General features: G+C 46.2%; 1 protein-coding gene across 1 annotated transcript in view; it reads right to left on the bottom strand.

Annotated features, from left to right (window-relative positions):
* Window positions 1-6,579: 6,579 nt before the first annotated feature.
* Window positions 6,580-15,199, bottom strand: part of LOC121572237 (SH3 domain-binding protein 5-like) — a 12,825-nt gene continuing 4,205 nt past the window's right edge. Inside the window, exons 5-6 of the mRNA XM_041884189.2 lie at window positions 10,083-10,256; window positions 6,580-9,794 (exon numbers count right to left, since the gene is read on the bottom strand). Coding sequence (XP_041740123.1) covers window positions 9,117-9,794; window positions 10,083-10,256 — 852 coding nt within the window. The 3' untranslated portion in view covers window positions 6,580-9,116. The remainder of the gene's footprint in view (window positions 9,795-10,082; window positions 10,257-15,199) is intronic.

The raw sequence follows: 15,199 nt of genomic DNA, 5'->3' as shown, positions 1-15,199 counted from the left end.
TCTCTCCTTCCCTTCTCTTCCTTCTTTTTTTTTGCTCTCAACAATGTCCCTCACTCACTCCTGACGTCACTGGGCGAGACGCAACGTTAACTCTTCCTGCCTTATCTGCAGTGGAGTAGTGTACCCCAACAGCCCACTACACGAGGATGGGCCCCCTGTAGTCACTGGAAATGGTGCTGGTGGGAGAAATTTGAGCCCTCATTGGCTGACAGAAAGACAGATGGGGTTCACACATCCTAGATAAATAGTGCAGACCTCCCCACTATGCCGAGTTCATGGCTAACAGCAACTGGCCAATCAACTCCCTCTTCTGTCTCATCCTCCTCTCTCCCCTCTGTCTAGTGGCAGTTTGATGTATGTAGTCATTCTATGAGTATAATAAACTAATTCTGCAGCTGGCGGGTTGAGACTGGCTGCACTGGCTGCAGCTTCAATGTAGTGCCCCCAAAATGGCACCCTATTCCCTATGTAGCGCACTACTTGTGACCAGAGCGGCTTTGGTCAAAAGTAGTGCACTGGTCAAAAGTAGTGCACTAAATAGGGAAAAAGGGTGTCATTATTGGCGCAATCACTGTGATTGTATTACTGAGGAGGACAGGGATCAGCGGCTCTGGCCCCTCATTGTCATTGCAGGGATTATCAGGTTTATCATTCATTATTTCTTCAGTTTGGATACAAAAGCCAGTTAAGAGCTGTCTTGCTGGCTCTGTTATGGTAGGGGTGGCTGGGTATGCTGGGTAGGCAGGGGAGGCTGGGTATGCTGGGTAGGGAGGGGAGGCTGGGTAGGCAGGGGAGGCTGGGTAGGTAGGGGAGGCTGGGTAGGTAGGGGAGGCTGGGTAGGTAGGGTAGGTAGGGTAGGTAGGGGAGGCTGGGGAGGTAGGGGAGGCTGGGGAGGTAGGGTAGGTAGGGGAGGCTGGGGAGGTAGGGTAGGTAGGGGAGGCTGGGGAGGTAGAGTAGGCTGGGGAGGTAGGTAGGTAGAGTAGGCTGGGGAGGTAGGTAGGTAGGGTAGGCTGGGGAGGTAGGTAGGGTAGGTAGGTAGGGGAGGCTGGGGAGGTAGGTAGGGTAGGTAGGTAGGGGAGGCTGGGTAGGTAGGGGAGGCTGGGTAGGTAGGGGAGGCTGGGTAGGTAGGGTAGGTAGGGTAGGTAGGGGAGGCTGGGGAGGTAGGGTAGGTAGGGTAGGTAGGGGAGGCTGGGGAGGTAGGGGAGGCTGGGGAGGTAGGGGAGGCTGGGGAGGTAGGGGAGGCTGGGGAGGTAGGGGAGGCTGGGTAGGTAGGGGAGGCTGGGTAGGTAGGGGAGGCTGGGTAGGTAGGGGAGGCTGGGTAGGTAGGGTAGGTAGGGTAGGTAGGGGAGGCTGGGGAGGTAGGGGAGGCTGGGGAGGTAGGGGAGGCTGGGGAGGTAGGGTAGGTAGGGTAGGTAGGGTAGGTAGGGTAGGCTGGGGCGGTAGGTAGGGGAGGCAGGGGAGGTAGGGGAGGCTGGGGAGGTAGGGTAGGTAGGGTAGGTAGGGTAGGTAGGGTAGGTAGGGTAGGCTGGGGCGGTAGGTAGGGTAGGTAGGTAGGGGAGGCAGGGGAGATAAGGGAGGCAGGGGAGGCAGGCAGAGACAGAGAGAGAGAATGATGAGTCACACCACACAACACAGGTGAAAATGGATCTGCCATTTTCAAAGATCTAACACAACTGAGTCACAGAACATAGCAGTTTTTTCTGTGTTTGCTCTGCTGCATGAATGGCACATGACATATTGAAGATGTGCCATGGTTCACACAATGGTAGTGTTTATCTAAGAAGTGGAAAGGAACGTAATAGAATGTGGTGCTGAAAGGACATTTCTAGAATGTGGTGCTGAAAGGACATTTCTAGAATGTGGTGCTGAAAGGACAGTTCTAGAATGTGGCGCTGAAAGGGCAGTTCTATAATGTGGTGCTGAAAGGACAGTTCTAGAATGTGGTGCTGAAAGGACAGCTCCAGTCCAGAATATGGTGCTGAAAGGACATTTCTAAAATGTGGTGCTGAAAGGACAGTTCTAGAATGTGGCGCTGAAAGGGCAGTTCTAGAATGTGGTGCTGAAAGGACAGTTCTAGAATGTGGTGCTGAAAGGACAGTTCTAGAATGTGGTGCTGAAAGGGCAGTTCTAGAATGTGGTGCTGAAAGGGCAGTTCTAGAATGTGGTGCTGAAAGGACAGCTCCAGTCCAGAATGTGGTGCTGAAAGGACAGTTTTAGAATGTGGTGCTGAAAGGACAGTTCTAGAATGTGGTGCTGAAAGGACAGTTCTAGAATGTGGTGCTGAAAGGACAGCTCCAGTCCAGAATATGGTGCTGAAAGGACAGATCTAGAATGTGTTGCTGAAAGGACAGTTCTAGAATGTGGTGCTGAAAGGACAGCTCCAGTCCAGAATATGGTGCTGAAAGGACAGTTTTAGAATGTGGTGCTGAAAGGACAGCTCCAGTCCAGAATATGGTGCTGAAAGGACAGTTCTAGAATGTGTTGCTGAAGGGCCAATTCTAGAATGAAAGGACAGTTCCAGAATGTGTCTCGGACCACAACCCCTCTAACTATGCCACAGATCAGGGAGACTTTCCCAAAAGCATGGATATACTATTGATCATCATGGAGTCCATTGTAATGATACATCACCATTCTATCTCGCCACCCAACACATCCATCCTCCCATCTTATTGGTTACCTGTCTCTCCAAGCCCAGACATCTATTTTCATGTCTTTACTGTACCATGTAATCCCCCCCATCCCCCACCACTACTACTGGTATACTGGTAGACTGTGGTCAACCTCTTCATGATTCCCATCTTGTCATAATGGCTTTCTCCCAAATGGCACCCTATTCCCTGTATAGCACTACTTTGGACCAGGACCCTAGTATCCGATTTCAGCGTTTCATTTAGCCAGTCGCTAGAGGCTGTACATTCCCCCAGAGGACCAGCAGACCTGTATGAGATATTGTCCCCAGTCAGTCACCTCAGACCTCAGTACATCTAGCCTTAATCTGCAGAATGATCTCCTGGTTTATCATGCGTGGGCAGAGGAGAGGATACGTGGTAAATCTATCTATCTATCCATCTATCCATCCCTCTGTGTCCCACTGTCGGCCCCACAAGGACCTGTATCACATCACTCTCTTACAAGCAGACATGCACGGATGAATTCCCCCTTTCACTCTCTCTCTGTCTCTCATGCACGTATGTAAAAACACACACACAGACATACTCTCTCCCTCGCTCTCTCACTCTCTCTGTCTTTCTCTCGCTCTCTCGGTCTTTCTCTGTCTCTCTCTCTGTCTCTGTCTCTCTCTCTCTCTCTCTCTCTCTCTCTCTCTCTCTCTCTCTCTCTCTCTCACCCTACCTCGGTCTCTCTCTCTCCTCTCTCTCTCTCTCTCTCTCTGTCTCTCTTCTCTCTCTCTCTCTCTCTCTCTCTCTCTCTCTCTCTCTCTCTCTGTCTCTCTCTCTGTCTCTCTCTCTCTGTCTCTCTCTCACACACACACACACACACAACTCACACACACTTCCACTCCTTCTCTTTTCACACGCACGCTCATACGTACACACACACACATACACCATCATGCACATCTTTCTCAGAAGTTCTTTCAAAGTTAAACAAAAAAAAACCTACTGTACCAAGGAGAATGTAAACAGCTGGTAGAATGAAATAAGAAAAGACTAAAAGGTTGCGTCCCAAATGGAAGGCTGCATCCCCCATAGGCCTCTTGTCAAAAGTAGCACACTTTGTAGGCAATAGGGTGCCATTTGGGACGCAACCTCAGGCTCACGAACATCCCAGACGTGTTCACCGAACGGCAGCTGCCATCAACCACGGTGTGTGTGTGTGTAGACTGGAGCATATCAAGAACTCACTCAGAACATGAAAAGAGATATCAAAGTCTCTCAAGTGTATCCACCTAATTCGTAGACTTTCTCTTCATTTCCAACTGCGATTATAAAAATGAGTAGTTCCTTTTTCCTGTTCACTCTAATTAAGTGTTAAATTGATCATTGAATGGCCAGTGTACCAAATGACACCCTGTTCCCTATTTAGTGTGTGGGCCTAGAGCTGGTCAAAGGGGTAGTTGAGTTTCTCTCCATCTTAGCAGAGCTGTCATCATCTCCTGCTCACAGAACAAGTCCCTTGTGATTGGTCACTCTTGAATCGTTTGTCAGTTTCTCTTTCTCTCCAGTCTGTCGCCCATGCCCCTGTCTTCCCTTTCATAATCACTAATTCATTATCACACTTTTCACTCTCCGTAGGGAATAGTGTCTCATTTGGGACACAGCCGGTCTCTATTCATTAACCCTTCCCTCTGCTCTGGTATGGTATGATCATCAAGATGAGCCTGTCTCGTTCCACACTCCCACAGTGCTTCTGCTTTCCGTTAGTATGTTCGTGTACTACCGCATCTCCGTGTGCCTCTGGCCGAGTCACAAACGGCAACCTATTCTCTATTCAGTGCACTACTTTTGACCAGAGCCCATAGGGGCGCTATATAGGGAATAGGGCGGCAGGTAGCTTAGTGGGTAAGAGCGTTGTGCCAGTAACCGAAAGGTCGCTGGTTCTAATCCCCGAGCCAACTAGGTGAAAAATCTGTCAATGTGCCCTTGAGCAAAGCACTTAACCCTAATTGCTCCTGTAAGTCGCTCTGGATAAGAGCGTCTGCTAAATGACTAAAATCTAATAGGATGCCATTTGGGACTCAACATATCTCATTGATATTATTCAGTATCACAGAGTAGACAGACCTACCATACAGTGAGGGAAAAAAGTATTTGATCCCCTGCTGATTTTGTACGTTTGCCCACTGACAAAGACATGATCAGTCTATAATTTTAATGGTAGGTTTATTTGAACAGTGAGAGACAGAATAACAACAAAAAAATCCAGAAAAGCGCATGTCAAAAATGTTATAACTTGATTTGCATTTTAATGAGGAAAATAAGTATTTGACCCCCTCTCAATCAGAAAGATTTCTGGCTCCCAGGTGTCTTTTATACAGGTAACGAGCTGAGATTAGGAGCACACTCTTAAAGGGAGTGCTCCTAATCTCAGTTTGTTACCTGTATAAAAGACACCTGTCCACAGAAGCAATCAATCAATCAGATTCCAAACTCTCCACCATGGCCAAGACCAAAGAGCTCTCCAAGGATGTCAGGGACAAGATTGTAGATCTACACAAGGCTGGAATGGTCTACAAGACCATCGGCAAGCAGCTTGGTGAGAAGGTGACAACAGTTGGTGCGATTATTCGCAAATGGAAGAAACACAAAATAACTGTCAATCTCCCTCGGCCTAGGGCTCCATGCAAGATCTCACCTCGTGGAGTTGCAATGATCATGAGAACGGTGAGGAATCAGCCCAGAACTACACGGGAGGATCTTGTCAATGATCTCAAGGCAGCTGGGACCATAGTCACCAAGAAAACAAATGGTAACACACTACGCCGTGAAGGACTGAAATCCTGCAGCGCCCGCAAGGTCCCCCTGCTCAAGAAAGCACATATACAGGGCCGTCTGAAGTTTGCCAATGAACATCTGAATGATTCAGAGGAGAACTGGGTGAAAGTGTTGTGGTCAGAAGAGACCAAAATCGAGCTCTTTGGCATCAACTCAACTCGCGGTGTTTGGAGGAGGAGGAATGCTGCCTATGACCCCAAGAACTCCATCCCCACCGTCAAACATGGAGGTGGAAACATTATGCTTTGGGGGTGTTTTTCTGCTAAGGGGACAGGACAACTTCACCGCATCAATCTGTGGAGGGAGCTGAAGGTTGGAGTTGCCAAACGTCAGGCTCGAAACCTTAATGACTTGGAGAAGATCTGCAAAGAGGAGTGGGACAAAATCCCTCCTGAGATGTGTGCAAACCTGGTGGCCAACTACAAGAAATGTCTGACCTCTGTGATTGCCAACAAGGGTTTTGCCACCAAGTACTAAGTCATGTTTTGCAGAGGGGTCAAATGCTTATTTCCCTCATTAAAATGCAAATCAAGTTATAACATTTTTGACATGCGTTTTTCTGGATTTCTTTGTTGTTATTCTGTCTCTCACTGTTCAAATAAACCTACCATTAAAATTATAGACTGATCATGTTTTTGTCAGTGGGCAAACGTACAAAATCAGCAGGGGATCAAATACTTTTTTCCCTCACTGTATAGGATGCTGTTATCATGGGTGTTGTGTTATTTCAACCCTGTGTTTCTCTCAGATTACAACAGAGGCCCACCTGCACATAATATCATGGTCCAATAACTCTGCCTCCAGGGATGGTTGTGCAATTATACAGAAAGTAAAATGTTAACATGTACTGGAGAGTGGAAAACTAATATTGATAACACTCTTATGCAATGCAACAGTGGCAACTGCTTATGACAATGGGGTTACACGGATCTGCAAATGAAATAAACACAAAAAACAAGACTGAAACAAAAAAAAACATTTCAATGAATAGGTATGCAGCCTTTTTGGGAAAGACCATCACCTTTTTGTATTTTGGGCTATTTGACTTTACCAAGACGAACACCCCATTCCATAGAAGCCTTCTAGCAGTGTAGGCAATATCTAAAACTCTACAGACGCAACATAATGTTAAATCAAAGTTTAATAGTTGTAACTGCATCATATTCCAGAAATTACCATGTACACGATTAATAAATTAACATTCATATCATCATCAGCATTATTATACATCCACTACACTTTAAAAATGGCACCCTATTCCCTATATAGTGTACTTATTTTGACATAAGTACTGTACTATGTAGGGAATATAGTACTACTGTATTTGGGATACACCCCATATACATTAACAAATAAAAACATGTTTTCAAGTGGAGCAGGCAAATGTGAAGACCTTCCATTAATACGTCACACACCCTATTCCCTACATAGTGCACTACTTTTGACCAGAGCCTTATGGGCCCTAGTGCACTATCTAGTGAATAGGGTGCAATTTGGGACCTAACCCACAAACTGACCACTGATCCCAAGTCAGCATTTATCAGCGGATGGAGTGGGGGTAGTGGGAACATTGTGGGAAGCAGCAAATGTGATATTGACCAGGTTAAGAGAAGGGAACAGTCAGGTAACAAGGATGATATTGACCAGGTTAAGAGAAGGGAACAGCCAGGTAACAAGGATGATTTTGACCAGGTTAAGAGAAGGGAACAGCCAGGTAATAAGGATGATATTGACCAGGTTAAGAGACGGGAACAGCCAGGTAACAAGGATGATATTGACCAGGTTAAGAGAAGGGAACAGCCAGGTAACAAGGATGAACTGAAGGATGGGTGGGTGAAGAGGTAAGGAGTGGGAAAATAAATAGGTGAATAATAATACATAAATAAATTGAAGTGAAAAACAGAACACCACAAGTACTAACCCAGAATCAAATCTCCCATTACATGTATGTAACAGCTAGCAATGAGAAACTAAGGTGGTACTGAACTGGTTAAGAGGAGAACAGGCAGTTTACAAGGATTAACTGAAGGAGTAACGAATGGGAAAATAACCGGTAATTAAATAAACCAATTAGTGTGAAAAACAGAACAGCAAATGTGATGAAGAGTGGGGGAACAGCCAGGTAACAAGGGTGAACGAACGATGGTTGGGTAAAGGGGTAAGGAGTGTGAAAAGGGAAAAACAAAACTCCACAAGTACTGTCATCATGTGCAAATCAACTTTAAACAGTCAAAAGATTCAAATCAATGGCACAAGTCTGCATGAACAAAACAACATGAAATGTACATTAACAGTAAATACCATTACTTTACCATATCTTTCTTTCCTCACTGTCATCCCTCCCTCTCCCTCCATCTTTGTGTGTCTCTAGTGTAGTGATCTAGTGTCACTGTCTGGTGACATCAAGAAATTCAAGGAAAGGTGCCTGTCAACAGGTACAACATGAACAAGTGAAGAAACTGGTCAAATGACTCTGTAGAATACGCAGGTGTTGCACCCAATAACTAAAAAAAACTATTTAGTGGTGTTAACTGCAGTTGAAATGCAAGTTAATGTTTCAACAGTGTTAACTTCGCTAAAACACTGGCAAAGTATTTCAATCTAAAACAATTTATTAAAACTTCACTAAATAGTCTCACTATTCAAGGAAGACAGTTAAGAAATTAAGTAATTCATGGTTAGAATTGGGATTCCTTGATTACTAAAAATGTCATCATGGACATTAGGGGGTATTTGCACGTTAAACTCTTGTCCCTGGTCAAAAGTAGTGCACTACATATGGAATAGGGTGCAATTTTGGACGCACGCCCTTGTGTAATATCAGGCTAGTTGACAACATTTCTTGCTAACAGAAAACAGGGATTGTGTAAGGTCAGAGAGAAAAACGCTGTGGAAGTGTTAGGTCAATGTGACAGAGACATTCTCTACAGTCTGGTGTCTACGGGACGTCGGCCCTCTAGGTGCTGGGAACATTTCCAGAACATTCTACTAGGATAAAAACAATAAAATAGGTCTAAAAAATGAAATACAAATGTTGTTGTTTTTTAAAATTAACTTCTTATCCTAAGGTGTTTAAAATATGATAATCATATTCCTTTTGTATTTCTACTCAAGAGGGAGAGAGAGCAGTATTGCTTACATTAATTTCCGAGGATGAGCAACTCATTCTGTGGTAATTCAATCAATACGGAGAAAGCACAAAGGTGTTCATTCAGGGACTAAAGTGAATATAAAAATAGCATTCATAAAATAAGCTTTGCTGCTTAAATCTGTCCCGCATGTGAAACAGTCAGTAGAGGAAGAGTATGCCCTATGTTATCACTCTATTTAGACTAGCTTGGCCTCAGTGGATTTGTCATGCGGTGTAGTCACTGATCTCTCTCTCTCTCTCTCTCTCTCAGCCACCCCCTTCTGCAGTGTAACAATGATGCAGGCTGTGGGCCCAGGTCAAAAGTAGTGCACTATATAGGGAATAGGGTGCCATTCAGGACTCACCCTCAGTTTCAATCAGTGTCAGTGTTCTACATTTCAATACCACAATGACAACTTCTACAATCTCCATCTCTTTTTTTTTTATCTCTCACTTCTGATTTCATATCTGACATTATTTCATAATTCCCTCATCATCACTCACCAGTCCAGTCCATTCTTCTTATGGTCTCACAAACTCACACTTCTGTGGTGCTGCTTGACAAAGCTCTCCTGTCTCTCTCTCCCTATCGCCCCCCTCACCTCCTCCAATCTATCCTGCCTTGGAGTGGGGATGACCAATTCCCTGACCTCCCTGACCTCCCCCACAACTCTCTCCTCTGCCCTGGGGTTCCTGTCTCTATTCTCAGCTATCAGGGACCGGTCCCTCTCCCTCTCCCAGTCCTCTCCCATCAGGCTGCTCACGTCACTCAGATCCCCAAGGTGCTCCACCGAGTCACACTTCTCCAGGTCCGAGGCGATGGTCTGGAGGCTGATGACAGACATGGAGTCTGACCCTGCCTCACCCCTCTCCCTGTGGCCCCAGCCCTGCTCCCTGTGTCTCTCCACCCACTGCCTGGTCTTCTCTCCATCAGCCCAGTCGTTCTCCTCCAACCCCACCCCTCCTCCTCCTCCTCCTCCTCCTCCTCCCCCACAGGCTCCTCCAACCTGAACCCTGACCTCAGCCTCCGCCCCCACTGGGGAGCTCCGCCCACCGCAGGCTACGGGGCGGGCCCTGGTGGCTCGGACACGCCCCCTCTGAGCATGGATCTGCTCGCTGATTTGCTCCAGGTTGCGCAGGGCGACGGAGTAGCGGGTCTTCACCTTTGCAACGCGTTCTTCCAGCTGCACCACCTTCCCCTTGTGCTCCTGACAGGAAATAAACGCAGATGGTCAGCTAGAGCTGCTTATGCCCTGGTCGTTGAAATTAATGGGAGCGTCTCACACTCCGCAAAAGTTACGCGTACACGTCCAATGTAGCAGGCCATGTGTTGCTGAAAACACGTCAGATCTGGCCAAGTGGGAGCATGTAGATCAGAACGGGAATGGTTGTAGCACTGAACCTCGAGGGACACTTATAGTTGACTCAGTTCTTGAATTCATTTAGATATAGACTCCTGCACTATGGGCCATTCTGGCTGGGACAAGGCTACTCACCTCTAGTATGTGGTTGAACTGAGCCTTGAGCTCAAAGTAAGGTTTGGACTTGACGATGACTCTCTTCAGGGATTTCTGGAGGGTCTGGACGCGTTGCTCTGCCTCCTGGCACATCTGAGTGACCCGCTGGTGTTCCCGCTCACTCCACAGCCGCTCCTCCTCTGCCTCGTTCACCTGGGGAAACACACACACACACACACACACACACACACACACCATCAGCAGCCGTGGGTCATGACGGACATCAACCCACCCTGAGCCTCACTCTGTAGATGCCTCTTTCCACATCAATCACCAGCGTCGACACACTGGCACTTTTACAGGTGGTCCTCTGTAGCTCAGCTGGTAGAGCACGGCGCTTGTAACGCCAAGGTAGGTGGGTTCGATCCCCGGGACCACCCATGCACAAAAATGTATGCACGCATGACTGTAAGTCGCTTTGGATAAAAGCGTCTGCTAAATGGCATATTATTATTATTATTATTATTATTATTATACAGGGAGAAAATCAACCAAGAGCAGGATACCTTATTTTCACCTCACACATACAGCGCATTCGGAAAGTATTCAGACCCCTTGACTTTTTCCACATTTTGTTACGTTACATCCTTATTCTAAAACGGGTGAAATAGTTTTTTCCCCCTCATCAATCTACACACAATACCCCATAATGACAAAGCAAAAACAGCTTTTTAGAAATGTTTGCAAATTTAAAATAAATAAAAAACGGAAATATCACATTTACATAAGTATTCAGACCCTTTACTCAGTACTTTGTTGAAGCACCTTTGGCAGCGATTACAGCCTCGAGTCTTCTTGGGTATGATGCTACAAGCTTGGCACGCCTGTTTTTGAGGAGTTTCTCCCATTTTTCTCTGCAGATCCTCAAGCTCTGTCAGGTTGGATGGTGAGTGTCGCTGCACAGCTATTTTTAGGTCTCTCCAGAGATGTTCGATCGGGTTCAAGTCCAGGCTCTGGCTGGGCCACTCAAGGACATTCAGAGACTTGTCCCGAGAGAGAGAAGCCACTCCTGCATTGTCTTGGCTGTGTGCTTAGGGTCTTTGTCCTGTTGGAAGGTGAACCTTCGCCCCAGTCTGAGGTCCTGAGCACTCTGGAGCAGGTTTTCATCAAGAATCTCTCATCTTTCTCTCGATCCTGACTAGTCTCCCAGTCCCTGCCACTGAAAAACATCTCCACCGCATGATACTGCCACCACCATGCTTCACCGTAGGGATGGTGCCAGGTTTCCTCTAGACTTGACGCTTGGCATTCAGGCCAAAGAGTTCAATCTTGGTTTCATCAGACCAGAGAATCTTGTTTCTCATAGTCTGAGAGTCCAAGCGGGCTGTCATGTGCCTTTTACTGAGGAGTGGCTTCCGTCTGGCCACTCTGCCATAAAGGCCTGATTGGTGGAGTGCTGCAGAGATGGTTGTCCTTCTGGAAGGTTCTCCCATCTCAACAGAGGAACTCTGGAGCTCTGTCAGAGTGACCATCGGGTTCTTGATCACCTCCCTAACCAAGGCCCTTCTCCCCCGATTGCTCAGTTTTGCCGGGCGGCCAGCTCTAGGAAGAGTCTTGGTGGTTCCAAACTTCTTCCATTTAAGAATGATGGAGGCCACTGTGTTCTTGGGGACCTTCAATGCTGCAGACATTTTTTGGTACCCTTCCCCAGATGTGTGCCTCGACACAATCCTGTCTCGGAGCTCTACAGACAATTCCTTCAACCTCATGGCTTGGTTTTTGCTCTGACCTGCACTGTCAACTGTGGGACCTTATATAGACAGGTGTGTGCCTTTCCAAATCATGTCCAATCAATTGAATTTAGCAAAGGTGGACTCCAATCAAGTTGTAGAAACATCTCAAGGCTGATCAATGGAAACAGGATGCACATGAGCTCAATTTATAGTCTCATAGCAAAGGGTCTGAATACTTATGTAAATAAATGTGTATGTAAAAATGTTTTTTATTTTGTATAAATTTGCAAACATTCTAAAAACCTGTTTTCGCTTTGTCATTATGGGGTATTGTGTGTAGATTGAAGAACATTTTAATTTAATCCATTTTAGAATAAGGCTGTAACGTAACAAAACGTGGCAAAGGTCAAGGGGTCTGAATACTTTCCGAAGGCGCTGTATCACTCACACCCTTTGAGGGGATCAAAGCATCATTAAGTCATCAGCAGCATCACCAACTGTTAGGTTGACACTTGGTGATGATAACACCTCTCTTCAATCGCATATACAGTGCCTTGCAAAAGGAGGAGTGCCGGGTGTGTTGTGTAAGAGAAGCACTTTGCTCTAGTTTTACGTTGGCTGACTGACTGACTCTCAGAGGGAGGGAGGGAGGGAGGGAGGGAGGGAGGGAGGGAGGGAGGGAGGGAGGGTGTGTGTGTGTGTGTGTGTGTGTGTGCATGTGTGTGTATAAAAGTAATAGGGTGATACAGTGCCTTGCAAAAGTATTCATCCCCCCTTGGCGTTTTTGCTATTTTGTTGCATTACAACCTGGAATTTAAATGGATTTTTATTTGGTGAAGTGAAATGAAAAAAATTACTTTGCTCTGAAGCCCCTAAATAAGATCTGGTGCAACCAATTACCTTCAGAAGTCACATAATTAGTTAAATAAAGTCCACCTGTGTGCAATCTAAGTGTCACATGATCTGTCACATGATCTCAGTATATATACACCTGTTCTGAAAGGCCCCAGAGTCTGCAACACCACTAAGCAAGGAGCACCACCCAGCAAGCGGCACCATGAAGTCCAAGGAGCTCTCCAAACAGGTCAAGGACAAAGTTGTGGAGAAGTACAGATCAGGGTTGGGTTATAAAAAAATATCCGAAACTTTGAACATCCCACGGAGCACCATTAAATCCATTATTAAAAAATGGAAAGAATATGGCACCACAACAAACCTGCCAAGAGAGGGCCGCCCACCAAAACTCACAGACCAGGCAAGGAGGGCATTAATCAGAGAGGCAACAAAGAGACCAAAGATAACCCTGAAGGAGCTGCAAAGCTCCACAGTGGAGATTGGAGTATCAGTCCATAGGACCACTTTAAGCCGTACAGTCCACAGAGCTGGGCTTTACGGAAGAGTGGCCAGAAAAAAGCCATTGCTTAAAGAAAAAAATAAGCAAACACGTTTGGTGTTCGCCAAAAGGCATGTGGGAGACTCCCCAAACATATGGAAGAAGGTACTCTGGTCAGATGAGACTAAAATTGAGCTTTTTGGCCATCAAGGAAAACGCTATGTCTGGCGCAAACCCAACACCTCATCACCCCGAGAACACCATCCCCCCAGTGAAGCATGGTGGTGGCAGCATCATGCTGTGGGGATGTTTTTCCATCGTCAGGGACTGGGAAACTGGTCAGAATTGAAGGAATGATGGATGGCGCTAAATACAGGGAAATTCTTGAGGGAAACCTGTTTCAGTCTTCCAGAGATTTGAGACTGGGACGGAGGTTCACCTTCCAGCAGGACAATGACCCTAAGCATACTGCTAAAACAACACTTGAGTGGTTTAAGGGGAAACATTTAAATGTCTTGGAATGGCCTAGTCAAAGCCCAGACCTCAATCCAATTGAGAATCTGTGGTATGACTTAAAGATTGCTGTACACCAGCGGAACCCATCCAACTTGAAGGAGCTGGAGTAGTTTTGCCTTGAAGAATGGGCAAAGATTCCAGTGACTAGATGTGCCAAGCTTATAGAGACATACCCCAAGAGACTTGCAGTTGTAATTGCTGCAAAAGATGGCTCTACAAAGTATTGACTTTGGGGGGTGAATAGTTATGCACGCTCAAGTTCAGTTTTTTTGTCTTATTTCTTGTTTGTTTCACAAAAATATTATTTTGCATCTTCAAAGTGGTAGGTATGTTGTGTAAATGAAATGATACAAACCCCCCAAAAAAATCCATTTTATTTCCAGGTTGCAAGGCAACAAAATAGGAAAAATGCCAAGGGGGTTGAACACTTTCGCAAGCCACTGTATACATGTTAAGTGCACTGTGGCACACTTGAGTCACTTCCATAGCAGAATAGAATAGCGGAGCTCCATTGCATGAGAATGAGGACGTCCAACCTTGATCTTTATAAGATTACTGGTCCAAATTAATTAGCATTGATTAAGTGCCCATCCCCCTGCGCCACGCTGGCCGTCTCAGGCTACATACTAAACAGCTGCTGTGGCCATCTGACACTTACCCAAATGGTGCCCTATTCCCTATATAGTGCACTACTTTTGACCTATGGGCCCTGGTCAAAAGTAGTGCACTATATAGGGAATAGGGAACCATTTGGGATGGAGCCTTAGACCTCCACTACAGAATGATGAGGAGGCTTAATGCGTTCACATTTCCATTGGACCTTATTCAAGTACAATCTTGTGGATGAAGAGATTGATAGTTCTCACAGGACCCCCTCCACCATCATTCACTGTCTACCACAGATATAGCTGTAGCCACTAGTAGGGGGCTAGTGATTGTCTAGTACAGAGATAATCAACTCCAGGCCTGGGTCATTGTCTAGTGGAGCGATAATCAACTCCAGGACTGGTGGGTTGAGGTAGTGCTGGTTTTATTTTCTACCTGGTGGTTAAAGTCACTGTACATCTCTCCCGAGTGGCGCAGTGGTCTAAGGCGCTGCATCGCAGTGCTAGCTGTGCCACTAGAGATCCTGGTTCTAATCCAGGCTCTGTCGTAGCCGGCCGCGACCGGGAGACCCATGGGGCGGCGCACAATTGGCCCAGCGTCGTCCAGGGTAGGGGAGGGAATGGCCGGCAGGGGATGTAGCTCAGTTGGTAGAGCATGGCGTTTGCAACGCCAGGGTTGTGGGTTCGATAAAATAATGTATGTGCTAACTGTAAGTCGCTCTGGATAAGAGCGTCTGCTAAATGACTAAAATGTAAAATGTATATCTCTGAATCAGTCCCTGGTTAGAAAGAGAGAATAAAAACTAGAAGTGTTTCAGCCCTCCAGGACCAAAATTGAACCATAGTTATGCCATAACCCATCCTCTGTCTTATTAACTGTCTACCATAGATATAGCTTTAGCCACAAGTATTAACTGTCTAGTACAAAGATAATCAACTCCTGGACTTTGGGTTGAAATACTACAGGTT

The sequence above is a fragment of the Coregonus clupeaformis genome, chromosome 8 (assembly GCF_020615455.1).
Source record: "Coregonus clupeaformis isolate EN_2021a chromosome 8, ASM2061545v1, whole genome shotgun sequence".
Lineage (NCBI taxonomy): Eukaryota > Metazoa > Chordata > Actinopteri > Salmoniformes > Salmonidae > Coregonus > Coregonus clupeaformis.
This window is presented reverse-complemented; position numbering and strand designations above follow the sequence as displayed.